This window comes from Chiloscyllium plagiosum, chromosome 24 (assembly GCF_004010195.1).
Source record: "Chiloscyllium plagiosum isolate BGI_BamShark_2017 chromosome 24, ASM401019v2, whole genome shotgun sequence".
Lineage (NCBI taxonomy): Eukaryota > Metazoa > Chordata > Chondrichthyes > Orectolobiformes > Hemiscylliidae > Chiloscyllium > Chiloscyllium plagiosum.
In genome coordinates, this window is record NC_057733.1 from 32,862,292 (window position 1) to 32,877,225 (window position 14,934).

A 14,934-nucleotide genomic window follows, 5' to 3' on the forward strand; every position below is an offset into this window, starting at 1 on the left:
TGTCTCAGTCCCAACCCTCGAACTCAGCACCACCTTCCTAACCTGCAATCTTCTTCCTGACCTCTCCGCCCCCACCCCTACTCTGGCCTATCACCCTCACCTTATCACCCTCACCTTAACCTCCTTCCACCTATCGCATTTCCAACTCCCCTCCCCCAAGTCCCTCCTCCCTGCCTTTTATCTTAGCCTGCTTGGCACACTCTCCTCATTCCTGAAGAAGGGCTCATGCCCGATACGTCGATTCTCCTGCTCCTTGGATGCTGCCTGACCTGCTACACTTTTCCAGCAACACATTTTCAGCTCTGGTCTCCAGCATCTGCAGTCCTCACTTTCTCCCATTATACATTTTAAAACAGACTGTTTTTCACATTAAGTTAGAAACTCAGATGATTGGTCTGACACAACAATAACTGAAGGCAAGGTGAACTCACTAAATTCATCACACTCTTGCTCATTTTGCCACAAGGAGATACTCACGGTATGATCACATCATAGCAGTGGAAAAATCAATCAAAAAAAATCCAAATCATGAATCTTGGTAAAATATTTTGGACGTGTGTTGAACAGAAGCATATGAAGAACCATTCTTCTTTGTGACGATGAGTTTTGGAAGCTCTTTCAATTGAGAATGACACATGGAATTTCCACTCACTCAGCTGACATCGCCAAAGGTTCACAGCAAGACTCAGGGACGCATGTAAAGATGTCAGTGTGTGCAAGAGGTGGGTAAGAGTTAAAGCAATCTTCAGCATGTGCAAGTGTATAGTATTCTTAAAAAAGCAGAACAATCAAATCAATGTCTTCGAAAATTGAGCCAAGTGTCGAGCATTTATTTGAGAAATTGGAGTTTCAATATTGGATGGGTTAATTGCTCTAAATATTGTGGGCAAAATAGATATTTTCATTTGTTCTAAATCTATGACAAAAATGAATCTAATAAAAGACTTATGCCTTTAAAGGTTGGTCTATCTACAGTCCTGGAGCTTAATATGAATACGCACACTTCTGCTGTGCCCAAATAGACTGTGGTTAATTAAGCTAATTAAAACAATGTACAAAATCTTCTGTGATTTTCACATTATCGTTATTCATTAATGCTGCTGCCTGATTATATACTCATTACCTAGGTAATTAAGCAGCAGTGTAACTTCCCCTTTTCCCTTCTCCCCACTCCAACATGCAGTCTGGCTGTAAGCATTTGTACTGTCTCTTGGTACAACACATAAGCGCAGAACACAGGGTTTTCTTCATCCAATATAGCTGTAAATTCAAGCTTGTTTTTACTATTTACATAGGATGATTATTCTGATTGGGAAAAATCCATTTTGATCTTCATGTAGTAAGAATATGATGTGGTGCTACAGCATATTTAGTCATGCAGAGGTGGAAACAGATGGAAGATCCTCATTACTGAGATAGCAAAAAGTCGTTTTGTTCTAACATGGCTAATATGTTGATGTGTCAGATTTTAATTTTCTGGTGGAAACATCAGCAAACTAAATTTACATTCTGCACAACATCTATGATGACTTACTGTTTGAAAATAGAGGCCCTTCCCTACCATATGAGTACACAGGATCTATTTCCGATGAAGTCCTTTTATTGGGAGGTGAGCACAGAAGTGATTAAGTAGAATTATCATTCTGGGAAATGAAGAGCATAAAAGGAAATTGTGTGGTACTTGTCTCTCAGTTGACAAGTGTTCCACGGTTTGGTTGTCAGGCATGTTCATTGAGTTACTTTTTATCATTTTTTCAGACATGCTTTTTTCTGTGTGTTTGTGTGTGTAATATATATACATTTCTGCTGTCCCCCTGGAGATCGCTGCAACAATTAAGTACCTTAGGTATCTGTTTCCTTACAATAAACCTCACTTCAATAATATCACTATTATCATCTTAGATGCTACCTCTTGTGTTGAAAGTTCCCAGATGAGGATTTCCAGGTACATGGGTCATGGATAGGCTACACACTGTGCCACTAAATTATTACCATTAAAACAGATGTTAGGGAGAAATGAAAAGCTTTCCATGTTACCAGCTCTGGGGATACAGATGTTTAGTTTATTTTAAACAATTGAAGAGAAGTTGAAGAAACAATGGCTATATTTTTTTCACTGCATGTTGGCATTTATTTTCCAAAAGTGGATCAAATCATTTTAATTCTATCATTTCTTGTTTTTGTCAATGAGGTAACTATAAGACAGGGAGATAAATGAAAAGATTCATTTAAAGCAACAATAGCAGTTCCAGCTGTCATTCTCTCAGCTACAGGGAGAAGTTAAAGCTACCAGGCATAATCAGGAAAGTGTAAGGATACTTTTGAAAATATCCTTCTAAAACATTGACTTAAATAAATAAAATGTAATTTTTTTTAATAAGTTGAAAAGGACTTTCAAGGTCGTTGTTACTTTTGGAGATTCACTATTTCCAGTCATTTATTTTCCTCACATCCCTGGGGAGGATGGCAGTGCTGAGGGAACACTGTTACATTCCAGGGTCTCTTGGTCAATTCAATAGGATCCAGCCACTTGCAGAGAGCTCGTGGTGCAGTGGTAATGACCGTACCCAGCCAGGATGCCCAGGTTTAAGACCCACCTGCTCCATGGGAATGTCCTAATATCTCTGAGCAGGTTGATCAGGAAAATATCTGGCGATGTGCAGCAGGGTGGAAGTCAGCTGGAATCACACATTCCAGAGATTTCCACCCGTCTGAGTTGTGTTTTCCCAATGGATCAGGTGGCTTCAGATTTTGGAATGCCATTTGTACTTAAATTCGAAATCTATTGGGTTTGTGCTACAAAATAACAGTGAAAAACGTTAAAACTGGATAACACTGACAGTTTTCAAGTTGAGACTGTGAATATTAAATACCAGTATGTACACTGTTTTCAAGTTGTGCTGACGTTTCTTTTCTGTTGTCTAGTTCTGCATCTGTGATTGACAGGAATTCACAATACAAAGTGAATGTCATCAGTTTGTATCACAAGCAACTTAACTGAGCTCTTCAGCTGCTGCAACATCTTCTAAATGCTTTTCATATCTGCTATGTTTCTGCAACAGCTTTTATTTGTTAGTTAACCCAATTTTGCTTTTGGGTTGCTGTAAAATGGGGAGTCTTGGGAATAGAAATTCTCTTAAGATTTTCCAGTGTGAGACAAGAAAGCAAGCCATATGTGCAGAAAGTGAAATTCAGGGCAGGAGGATTCTAATTATAAACTTCTGATGAACAGCAGAAAAACACTCGATCTGTTAAAGCCTTGGATGAAAATGTAAAAGAACTCCCAAAACAGTGATTACCCTTTCATTGTTCATTCTGCACTTAGTCATTTTTTGGGAGTTAGATTTCTGCAGAATGGCTAGATGCAAAGTTGTTCTTTCATTTTACCAGCTTACAGTTTCAGCAGTGAGTTTACTCAGTCACCATCGCTCCTCGTTTCCCAGCAGTAATAAAGTTGAACTTGGATAAGTTGATTATGCATGTGAATTGAACTTTTTATCTGCTAATGTCACATTATCTATTAAGAACACATTCAGCAGCTGTCCCACTGGCACATTCGTATTCTGAGCCAACTTACATGCCACCTGGACTTCTGTCCTTCTCTGCATCAGTGCTCCGAGCCGATTCCTCACTATGCAACGGTAGAAGCCAGCATGGGATCGATCCAATGATGGAATCAGGTATCTAAAAGTTAAAAACAAAAGTAATCAATTGCAGACAATGTGGAAGTTTGGTCTTCTTTTAGTATTGATGCTCTTTTTAAAAATGTTGAAGTATTTCAGTCTGTATGCGCATAGTTGCTGAACCATTGCCAGCATGCAGTACTCTCTTCCTTCTAATGACTTGATCAAACCATGGCACACTGCCCAGTTATAGAATTTTTCCTTTGTGTCCTCTATCCAACTCACCCAGATTGCCAGCTGGCAATCGAAGCCAACAACATGTGGAGAATCTCACTTTGAATAAATTGATACTATTCATGGCTCCATGTACTGCCACCCTTTAAAAATGAAACCTCATTGTAACCAATCTTTGATTTATTGTGTTGTTTTAAATAGCTCACAAATGCCTGAGGAGAGGGAGCTTTATGCTCTCTGGTGATGCATTGCTGATGTCCTCTTTCAGAAGGTTTCAGTTAAATGTCAATCTGCACTATAACTAGAGCCTTAATGGGCTTATTTAGTTCACCTTCAATGTAAAAGATAAGTGCAACAGAGACTTTATTCTTTGTGCTGTTATATTCCAACTCTATTGTTTCTTTAATGTGGGCATTACATCATAAAAAATCAAAATGAACAGTTAAACTACAATCATATTAAAGGATGTGGGGGTTTCACTGGTGAGAATTTACTTCACTTCAAACATATAAGTATTAGAAACATTTCCAAGACAGTGGCTGGGCCAGTCATGAGTCACTGGAGTACAGGTGGCATTATTACGACCAAAGAAGGTGAGGGGTAAAGAGTCTTAATGTATCCTTTAAGTCACAACAAGTTCCTATGGCAGTGAAGTGTCCAATATTCTGCTGAATTGCAGATTTCTTATTATTGTGATTTAATGTTATGTTGCATTCACCAGGTTCTGCCACTGTTACTAATTCCTTTGAACTGGTATGTCATACAGGGGTTCCAACTGACTCCAGACAATAGAGATATCACAGGAATATCCAGGTTAATCATCTCCTCAACCACCTTAATTGGTACCTGCAGGTTTTCTTAAAGGTCTCAATGTCACTCCAGCAAAACTTCACAAGGGCAAGAAAATGCTGGGGCAGTCTGAACTAGGTTTTCACAAATTCCATGCCTTCTGTCACCTCAGCACCTGGTTCCAAGGATCTGAAGTTTCAGTCACTGTGTCAGCAATGCAAACTCAAATTTGTGAGTAGCCAATCATCTTTTACAAGAGATTTTACAAGAGTCAAGCTGGCCTGCTGGACCACCTTTACATTTCCACTGCTTAAAAAAAACTTTCTGTAAGCTGTTATGCAGCAGTAAATGTTTTACCATCAGTTGGAGGTCAGTGAAAAGTCACAGAGCTCTATTTTCCCTGATTACAGTTGAACTCTGCATTTTCTGCTTGCATTGAGATTGCTATCAATTTGGTAGGTAGAACCACTGATTCAAAAACTTCAATCAACTTTTACCATCCTTTTATTCCTGCATAGGTCATGAAATGTTGCTTAGAGTTTCTTATGAACTTTTCATCACAGTTAATGAAAATACTTCAATCTCTAGAGTAGGATAATTCAGTTGTTCTGTTCTTAATCTCAGCACAATCCTAAATCAGTGCTATATCAGTTTATGATGTAATATCCTTGCTGAATGATCTAGAACATTGTGCCAACTTCCAGTACTTTAACCTGACAGCATTTCAATTATAGGTATCATTTTTTTCAAAGATTGGATTTTACCAATGCTCACTAATTAGGTTTGTTAAAGGCTGGCACTAAACACTGTCAGGATCAATTTGATGGGCTGAAGGACAGAATTGAAGCTGCTAGGAAACATTTTGATGACAAATTTGTTTAAAATTTGAAGCAGGAGAAATTAGTTTCCAACAGCTGCAGTTAAAGTATATTTATTTAGTATTTATCCACAAATAACTCATAAATAAATATACAATGCTAAAATGCGGGTTTTAGCTAATTACTTTCCACTAAAGAATTTTCTGTGACAACTTCAACATTTATCATATGTGAAGGTAGCTTCTTTAAAGACTAGTTGCAGTTATTTTATTGAGTCGGGTTTTGGTGTCTAGGTTTCCAGTGGTCTGATATTAGTACATCTCTGGTTGAGATTGTCAGAGACTGGTTTTACAATCTGGAGACTGGAAGATCTGGGAGCTGTGCTCCCAGGTTTGGGACTCATCCTCCATCTCCTAGTTATAAAACAAGTGGCTACATCACCGATGTCTTGTGTAGACTCAGTTGATTGCTGTTCACTGTCTTTGAAAGAGGTCAAGCCAGAGACATGTGTTTGGTCAGTGATGCAGTATTGATTTTTTACGCTGTATGTATTCCACTATCTGAATAATGGCTTGATGCCAGCTGCATTTTATCATGAGTTAAAAGTTTCCATTATGAATGTTCACTGTAGAGTTCGAAGAAATCAAACCTCACTTGGTACTCAAAATAAGCTCCCAACAGCCGTTAATCTTCCTTATTTTGTAATTCAAATTTCCTTTATTTAAAAAGTTGCTGGAATGCAAACATTACTGAATTTCAATACTTTTGCCTCGCCATTTATCTTGTCTAAATATCATACCTTATGAGAAAATTAAAAAATGGACAGAATTGTGATTCATGAAGTGATTGCTAGGAGGCTTCAAGGTGATTTAGACAGGTTGAATGAGTGAGCAAACATAAGGCAGATGCTCAAATCTGAAGTTATACACTTCAGTGTGAAAAACAAAAATGTGGATCTACAAAGGGATTTGGGTGTCCGTGTACATGAGTTAATGAAAGTAAACAGTTAGGTGCAGCAAGCAATTGAGAAGGCCAATGGCTTGTTAGCCTTTATGACAAGATAGGTCAAAGGTAGGGATGTCTCACTGCAGTTAGGCAGGGCCTTGGTTAGATGATGCTTGGAGTATTGCATGCAATTTTGGTCTGCCTACCTAAGAAAGTCAAAAATCATAAGACACCAGCTAGCTTCCTAGGGGAGGAACAGGGGCTCCAAAAGCAAGAAGGGGTAAGATTAAGGAGCCTTGGATGACAAGAACAGAAGAGCTTCTTGTCAAAAGGAAGAAGGCAGCTTACATAAGGTGGAGGGAGCAAGGATCTAGCAAGCTTTAGAGGATTATAGGCTTACTAGAAAGGACCTCAGATATGGACTCAGGAGAGCCAGGACGGGGCATGAAAAAGGCTTGGCAGGAAGCATTAGGAAGAACCCAAAGGCATTTTACTCATATGTGAGGAATAAGAGAATGATCAGGGAGAAGGTAGGACCGATCAAGGATAGCATAGGGAACTTGTGCATGGAGTCTGAGCAGATAAGGAAAGCACTAAATGAGTTTTTTGCATCGGTTTTCACTAAGGAAAGGGACCTTGTTGTGAATGAGAACTTTGAGGAGCTGGGAAACAGGCTTGAACAGATCAAGATTGATGAAGTTGATGTGCTAGAAATTTTGGTAAACATTAAGATGGATAAGTCTCCAGGGCCAGACCAGATTTATCCGAGGTTGCTCCGGGAAGCGAAAAAGGAGGTTGCCTAAGCCGGTGACGAAGATCTTTGCTTCCTTAGTCTCCATGGGAGTCGTACCGAAGGATTGGAGGGAGGCAAATGTTGTTTCTCTCTTCAAGAAGGGAAATAGGGAAATTCCTGGCAATTACAGACCAGTCAGTCTTACGTCTGTGGTCAGCAAGGTTTTGGAAAGAATTCTGAGGGATAGGATTTATGACTATTTGGAAAATCATAGCATGATTAAAGGCAGTCAGTATGACTTTGTGAGGGGCAGGTCATGCTTCTCAAATCTTTGAGGAGGTGATAAGACAGGTTGATGAAGGTCAAGCAGGGGATGTGGTGTATATGGATATCAGCAGGCATTTGGTAGGCTCATTGATAAAGTCAGGAGGTATGGGATACAGGGAGATTCGGCTATCTGGATTCAGAATTGGTTGATTGACAGAAGGCAGAGAATGGTTGTAGATGGAAAGTATTCCGCCTGGAGGACAGTGTTGAGTGGGGTCCCGCAGGGTTCTGCTCTTGAGCCTCTACTCTTCGTAGTTTTTATAAATGACTTGGACGAGGAGGTTGTGGGGTGGGTTAGTAAATTTGCTGATGACACAAAGGGTGGAGGTGTCGTTGATAGTATAGAGGGCTATTGCAGGCTGTGGCGCAACATAGATAGGATGCAGAGCTGGGCTGAGAAATGGCAGATGGAATTCAACCTGGATAAATGTGAAGTGATGCATTTTGGAATGTTGAATTTGAATGCTGAATATAGGATTAAAGACAGGATTTTTGGCAGTGTGGAAGAACAGAGGGATCTTGGTGTTCCAAGTGTATAGATCCCTCAAAGTTGCCACCCAAGTGGATAGGGTTGTGAAGAAAACATATGGTGTTTTGGCTTCCATTAACAGGGTAATCGAGTCTAAGAGCCACGAGGTTTTGCAGCAGTTCTACAAGACCCTGGTGAGACCACACTTGGAATATTGTGTCCAGTTCTGGTTGTCCTATTATAGGAAAGACACGGAGGCTTTGGAGAAGGTGCAAAGAAGGTTTACCAGGATGTTCCCTGGACTGCAGGGCTTGACTTATGAAGAGAGGTTGACTAAGCTCAGACTTTTCTCTCTGGAGGGAAGGAGAAAGAGAGGTGAACTGATCGAAGTATACAACATAATAAGAGGCATGGATAGAGTCAATAGCCAGAGACTTTTCCCCAGGGCAGGACTGACTGGCACAAGGGGTAATAGTTTTAAGATATTAGGAGTAAAGTATAGAGAAGATGTCAGGGGCAGGTTCTTTACACAGAGAGTTGTGAATGCATGGATTGCATTATCAGCGGTGGTGGTGGAAGTAGAGTCATTAGGGACGTTTAAGCAACTATTGGACATGCACATGGACAGCAGTGAATTGAGGGGTGCATAAGTGAGGTTATTTTATTTTAGATTAGGAATAATCCTCCATACAACATCGTGGGCCGAGGGCCTGTTCTGTGCTGTACTTTTCTATGTTCTATGTTCTAAGCCTGTGGTTTCACATAAACCTGTTGAACTACAACCCAATATCAAGTGATTTTAGACTTTGTCCACACTAGACAAACACCAGCACCTCTACATTATTCCTCAGAAAGGATATGCTTACCATGGAGGAAGTGCAGCAGAAACTCACTATTATGATACTGGGGAGGGCAGGACTATTATATGAGGTCAGATTGCTTTGACTGGGTGTGAATTCATTAGAGTTTGGAAGGATGAGAAAGAAGCTAATTGAAGGGTATCAAACTCTAACAGGAATGGACAGACAAGATGCAGGGAGGGATTTTCCCTAGTTGGTAAGTCTAGAACCAGGGGTCACAGCCTCAGGATAAAGGGTAGGCCATTAAGGATGCAGATGAGGAAGGACTTCTTCATTTATATGCTAGTGAACCTGTGGAATTTGCTATGACAGAAGGTTGTGGAGACCAAGTCACTGGAATATGGTCAAGCAAGAAATAGGTACAATATGATAGATATGGGAAGAAAGTGGGAATATGGCATTGAGATTAAGGATCAGCCATGATCATACTGAATGTCAAAGCAGACCTGAAGGACTGAATAGTTTACTCATGCTCCTAATTTTTATGTTCCTACTTTTACAAAATGATCTTGCGTACCTTTACTTCCAGATCTTCTGCAACTGGTTGAATCTCAAATGTGTGATCCCATAAGAACACTATATTACAAATGTAATTTAGTTTTAATCTCCTGACCACAATTAGATATATTGACATGAATTAAGATTCATTTAAGGTATTCATTAGATACAGCCACTATCTAGTTTTGTTAACATCAATCTAGAAATTTCTGATTGAACCTGCAAAATCAAACCTGCCTTCCTGTTAATTATGGTTAAACAGGAAATAATTGTAAGGTATTGTTTCTTCATGCCAGAGTAACAGACATAATATTTGAGAAATATTTTCTACAGTTCTGATGAGATGAGATGCGTCTGAGCCTGACCTTCCTCCATGATGTAAATCTATATGCAGACACAAGGTGGTGCTGAAATACTAAGTCAATAGCTCTTGGCATCCAGCCTTGCCTTTTGGACAGTTGAATGTTACATGCAGAGCAGAGACTAGGAGATGACCTTTACTGGCTGATTTAATTAGTAGAGTTAGCTGGGATAAAATGAATGAGTTCATTCAAACTTGCTGCTGTCCTTTGATTTGTAACATGAAAGCACCTCTTTAGAACACAATATGATTTCTAGAGACAGGTGTTGAGTTTGTTCAGTTTCTAATTCAGTGTCTCTTTTAATTATTAAAAAAAACTCACAAAGCCAAATCACAAACATGACATTGGCAGGCTAATATGAAAAGAACATTGCAGTTAAATAGGTCACATAAGGGTGATCTTGCCTACACAACAAAGAATATTGTCATCATTCAACTTTCAGGCAGCAGAGAAACTCTGTTCACAACAAATCATTAGACACTTTCATACGAACACATCCAATAAGAATTTGTGACTATAAACACATTACAATTAGATTCAGAAATCTTCTTTTAACTTAGATAAATGTACGTATGAGCGACTTGTTAAGATGCCTTAAATGAAATATCTAAGCTAGGATAGTGGATATATTGGTGTTCATCTTTCGAAATCCTTAATACCTCAAGAATGTGCCTGCAGATTAGAAAGTAGCAAATGTAACCATCTTATTTAAAAAAAGGAGAGGGAGAAAAGAAACTTCAGACCTGTTAGCCTGACAGCTGTAGTAGGATAGTACTAGAATTTATTATGAACATATAATTACAGGATATTTAGAAAATAATTATCTGATTGGACAGAGTCACCTTGACTAATGAAGGTTCATGTTTGATAAATCGGATAGAGATTTTGACAATGTTACTGGCACAGCCAATAAGGGGAATCAGTGGATTTGGTGTATTTGGATTTTCAGATGGCTTTTTACAAAGTCCCACACAGGAGGTCAACAAACATAGGGTCATTGAGTCATAAAGCAAGGAAACAGACCCTTTGGTCCAACTCATCCATGCAGACCAGGTATCCTAAATTGAGCAGTCCCATTTGTTTGCATTTGGCCCATATTCCTCTAAACCTTTCTAGTCTTGTACCTATCCAAACATATCTTAAACACTGGAATTGTACTTGCTTCTACCACTTCCCCAGGCAGCTCATTCCATACACACACCACCCTCTGTGTGAAAAAGTTGCTTTGACCATTTGTCATCTCACCTTAAACCTATGCCCTCTAGTTTTGGACTCCCCAACCCTTGGAAAAAGACCTCGGCTATTCACCTTATCCATGTCCCTCACAGTTTTATAAATCTCAATAAGGTCTGCCCCTCAGCCTCCGACGCTCTAGGGAAAAAAGTCTCAACCAATTCAACCTCTCCTTATAACTCAAACAACATCCTTGTAAATGTTTTCTGTACCTTTTTTAGTTTAACAGCATCCTTACAGAATTAAATTGCATGAAATTGGAGGAATGATGCGGGTGGGGGGGGGGGGGGGGGTGGGCGCGTGTGTGTGTGAATACGTTAGCAAGGATTGAGGATTGGCTAAAAGACAGAAAGCAAAACGTAGCAGTAAATATGTCATTCTCAGATTGGCAGGATTGTGATCAGTGGGGATCACAAAGGATCTGTACTTGTAATCCCGCAAGTCACAACCTGTATCAATGATTTGTATGTGGTGTCCAATTGTAATATTTCCAACTTTGGAATGATATAAAACTTGGTGGGAACACAAATTGTGAGGTGCACTGCAAGGTACATCTAGACAGCTGAGTGTGCAAGAGTATGGTATATGGGATATAATGTAGATAAATATGAGGCTATTCACATTGGTAGGACAAACAAAGATAAAAGTGTTTTCTTAAATGGTGAGCGATTGCAAAGTATTGATGTCCAAAGGGAACTCTTTGCTCATAAGTCATTGAAAACTAGCATTTTTGTTAATTGTTCATATGATTGGGGATTGCAAGGTCAGCATTTATTACCCAGTTCAAATTGCAATTGAGAATGTGGTTTTAAGCCACTGTGTTCCTTGAGATGTAGGGACCTTACAATGAAGTTGGGGATTGAGCACCAGAATTTTGACCCACTAAGTAAATACATGGTGATGTAGATGCAAGTAAGGACGGCCTGTGATTTTGAGGGCAACTTGCAGATGATGTTGTTCCTCTGCAACTGCTGCCCTTGTCCTCCCAGATAGTCAGGGTTAGGAAGGTACAATTAGAGAAACCTTTTTGAGTTACTTCAGTGCATTTTGTAGATGGTGTGCACAGCACACTATGTTAGTGGTGGAGGGAATGAATGTTGAAGATGCTGGATAGTGTCTTATTGGAAGTACAGCAAGCATTTCAGAAGGCAATTAGTAGGTTAACCTTTATCACAAGAGTACTGAGTACAGGAGGAAAAAAGTCTTACATCAGTTGGATAGATCACTGGTGAGGCATTATGTGCACTCTGGTCCCTTTACTTAAAGAAAGATATACTTCCTATAGAGGAAGTGTGGTGGAGGTTCACCAAACTGATTCCTGTGATGGTTGGACTGTCCTGTGAGGATATTGGCCCTCTACCCTCTCTAATTTAGAAGAATGAGAAGCAATCTCTGAAAATTACAAAATTATAAGAAAGGGACAGACAAAATAGGTCACAAAATGACAATTCCCCTGAGTGCAGGACCTAGAACTAGGGTACACAGTCTGAACTAGGGGACTGAAATGAGGAGGAACCTCTTCACTCAGAGGATGGTGAATCTTGGAAACTTTCTACCCCAGAGGCCTGTGCATGTTCAGTCATTGAGTAAGTTCAACTCAGAGATTGATAAGATTTCTAGTTACTATGTACACTGAGGAATATGACGATAGTTTGGGAATTTGGTGTGGAGAAAGGTGATCTGCTGTGATCTAAAATGGCAGCAGAGACTTGAGGGACTGAATGGTCTCCTGCTCCTGTGCTTCTATGCACGAATAAGATTATCTTAAAAATTCAAATACAGAAAAAAACAACATAATGAAACAAATTCTTAAGAGTTTTGTTGCATGGCCAGTGAAAGGGGGCACAGGACACAGGATGAGAGATTTCTTCCAGCAATATAAGAAGGAGAAAGACTGTAGTTTACTGTTTCATCACAACAGCAAAGAAGTGCTAATTGGTTAACACCAGCTTTCTTAGTTAATGAAGAAACTATCTCATTAGTGGTTACAATGGCAAAGGATCATGTCGGTGCTCAAAGGTGAATAATGTTAATGGCAAGTCTGATTCCATCACTGCTTTCCAGTTGTGGTATTGGGGTATACCATAACCCATATTCAGATATTTCCCTCAGGGGAAGGCAAATCAGATGCTAAGTTTTCATATACTTATCAGAAGACTAATATGGACACCTTTTCAGAAGGGTGCTACCTGTTTAAACTTTCAGGTAAAAATTGTGCAAATTTTCAGTTCAGTCACTTCAGATTACGGTTTAAATTGGAATACCTTCCCCAAACAATACAGTTCTCAGTGATAAAATGTTATGAGCTTCCTTTTACAAGCTCTTTAATTTGATACACTAGAAATTCATTTCAAGTTGATTTCAAAGCTTTTTTTTCAAAAGGAAACTTATGATTGCCATTGACTAGAAAATCAAGAGTGACAGGTGCATGGGAATACTACCTCTTCCAAGTTGCTTCCCAAGTCACGAATCATCCTGAATTGGAAATATATTTTCAGTCCTTCAGTATTGCTGGGTCAAAGCCTAGAAACTCCTCACCAAACGTCATTGTATGAGTAACGTTATCAGCTTAACCATTCCCCTTTCTCAGGGTAGCAAGGGATTGACAAGAAGTATCTACAATGATCGCATCTTGAGAATGAGTTTTTTAAAAAACTCTCAGATAACAGAATACCCCAAAATGTCAACTCTAACAGATTAAGACTTAATCAATATGTTTAAAACTTCTGAATCTTTAATCACTGTGACATACAGAGTCCTGTCTTTTCTTCGTAAGCAATTGTCAATGAGATTTAGATGATCAATATGCTGTCTGCCCATCTAGGGTCATATTAAAAAGGGCATTTAACATAATTTGAAATGGCTTATTCTAGTTTGCTGTAACTTTTACATAAAATGTTAGTTGTGTTTGTTTAAAATCTGAATCTACAAAAAAGACCTTATATTTTCTGGGCGGTCAAATGGTGTGTAGAATGTAGGACTGTCAGATCTTCTAAAGCTGTAAACTGATATTTGCAATGTGAGAAATTTGTGTTGATCCTTCCACTTGCTGCACAACAACAATTTAAAGAAAAGTCCTCAATGTGTCAGTCCACATTATAAAAGAGAACATTTTCCAATATTATGGTATGGAGACAGACAGCCAAACCGAATCAGCCTTTCTATTTCTGAATTTACAACAGTAAAACAACTGATCACAGAATTCCTACAGTGCAAAAAGAGGCCATTTGGCCCATCGAGTCTACATTGAACCTTTTTAAATACCCAGTCCCAGATTTTGTGAATAATTAATTTCCAGACACCAGTTTGTGTCATAAATAAAATACTTTATTTATTTATTAAACAGACAATAACTTTAGAAAAGGGAAAATTACGCAACATGGTAATCTAAATAATGCTCATGCTTGAAACCTGTTTTCAGCTCCAACTCACATAAAGGGTAGACAGACAGACAAACAAACACAGTTAAGGGATTGATAAAGGAAAATAATAAAACTGACCAGATTTTTAAAATGGTTTTCACAATGTGTTGTTTCACACGTATACATGTGGATTCCTTGGTTCCTTTTCTGGAACTGCTGATCAGGGTCACCATCTCAGTGTATCTACGTGAAAGCAGCAATGTTTCCAACTCAGCTTTCTGCTGTCTGTGCTTCTCAAAGCAGGTGTTGGAAACTAGGCAGGGAGCTTTCAAATCTTCCTGTTGTCAGCAGCCAAGCTCAACTCCAACAAAAACACTGTTTAAAAAAAAAACTTCAATTTTCCACCTTGATAGATTGATCATCTCTTTCTAAAGCCTCAATTGCCACTCAACAACTGTCAACTGCTTGAACATAGGATCTCTTCCAGACTTGCTGGAACCAATTCCTAGGTACTGACCTTGCTAAGAGACAACTTCTGGTATCTGTTTAAACACAATGCTCTTCCTGGAGTTGTGGTGTCTGCACGAGCCCTTTTAATCAAGAATCAGCCGGCAGTTAGACCCCAAGCCTGGCCTTACAAACGAACTAATGCACAGTGGCTGAGTAGTTAGCACTGTAGCC

General features: G+C 39.2%; 1 protein-coding gene across 2 annotated transcripts in view; it reads right to left on the minus strand.

Annotated features, from left to right (window-relative positions):
* The window catches only part of sdk2b (sidekick cell adhesion molecule 2b), a 949,565-nt gene that overhangs the window by 353,443 nt on the left and 581,188 nt on the right, over positions 1 to 14,934 (minus strand). For both annotated transcript variants that reach the window (XM_043714747.1, XM_043714746.1), the window contains exon 3: positions 3,578 to 3,684. In XM_043714747.1, the coding sequence (XP_043570682.1) occupies positions 3,578 to 3,684 (107 nt within the window). The remainder of the gene's footprint in view (positions 1 to 3,577; positions 3,685 to 14,934) is intronic.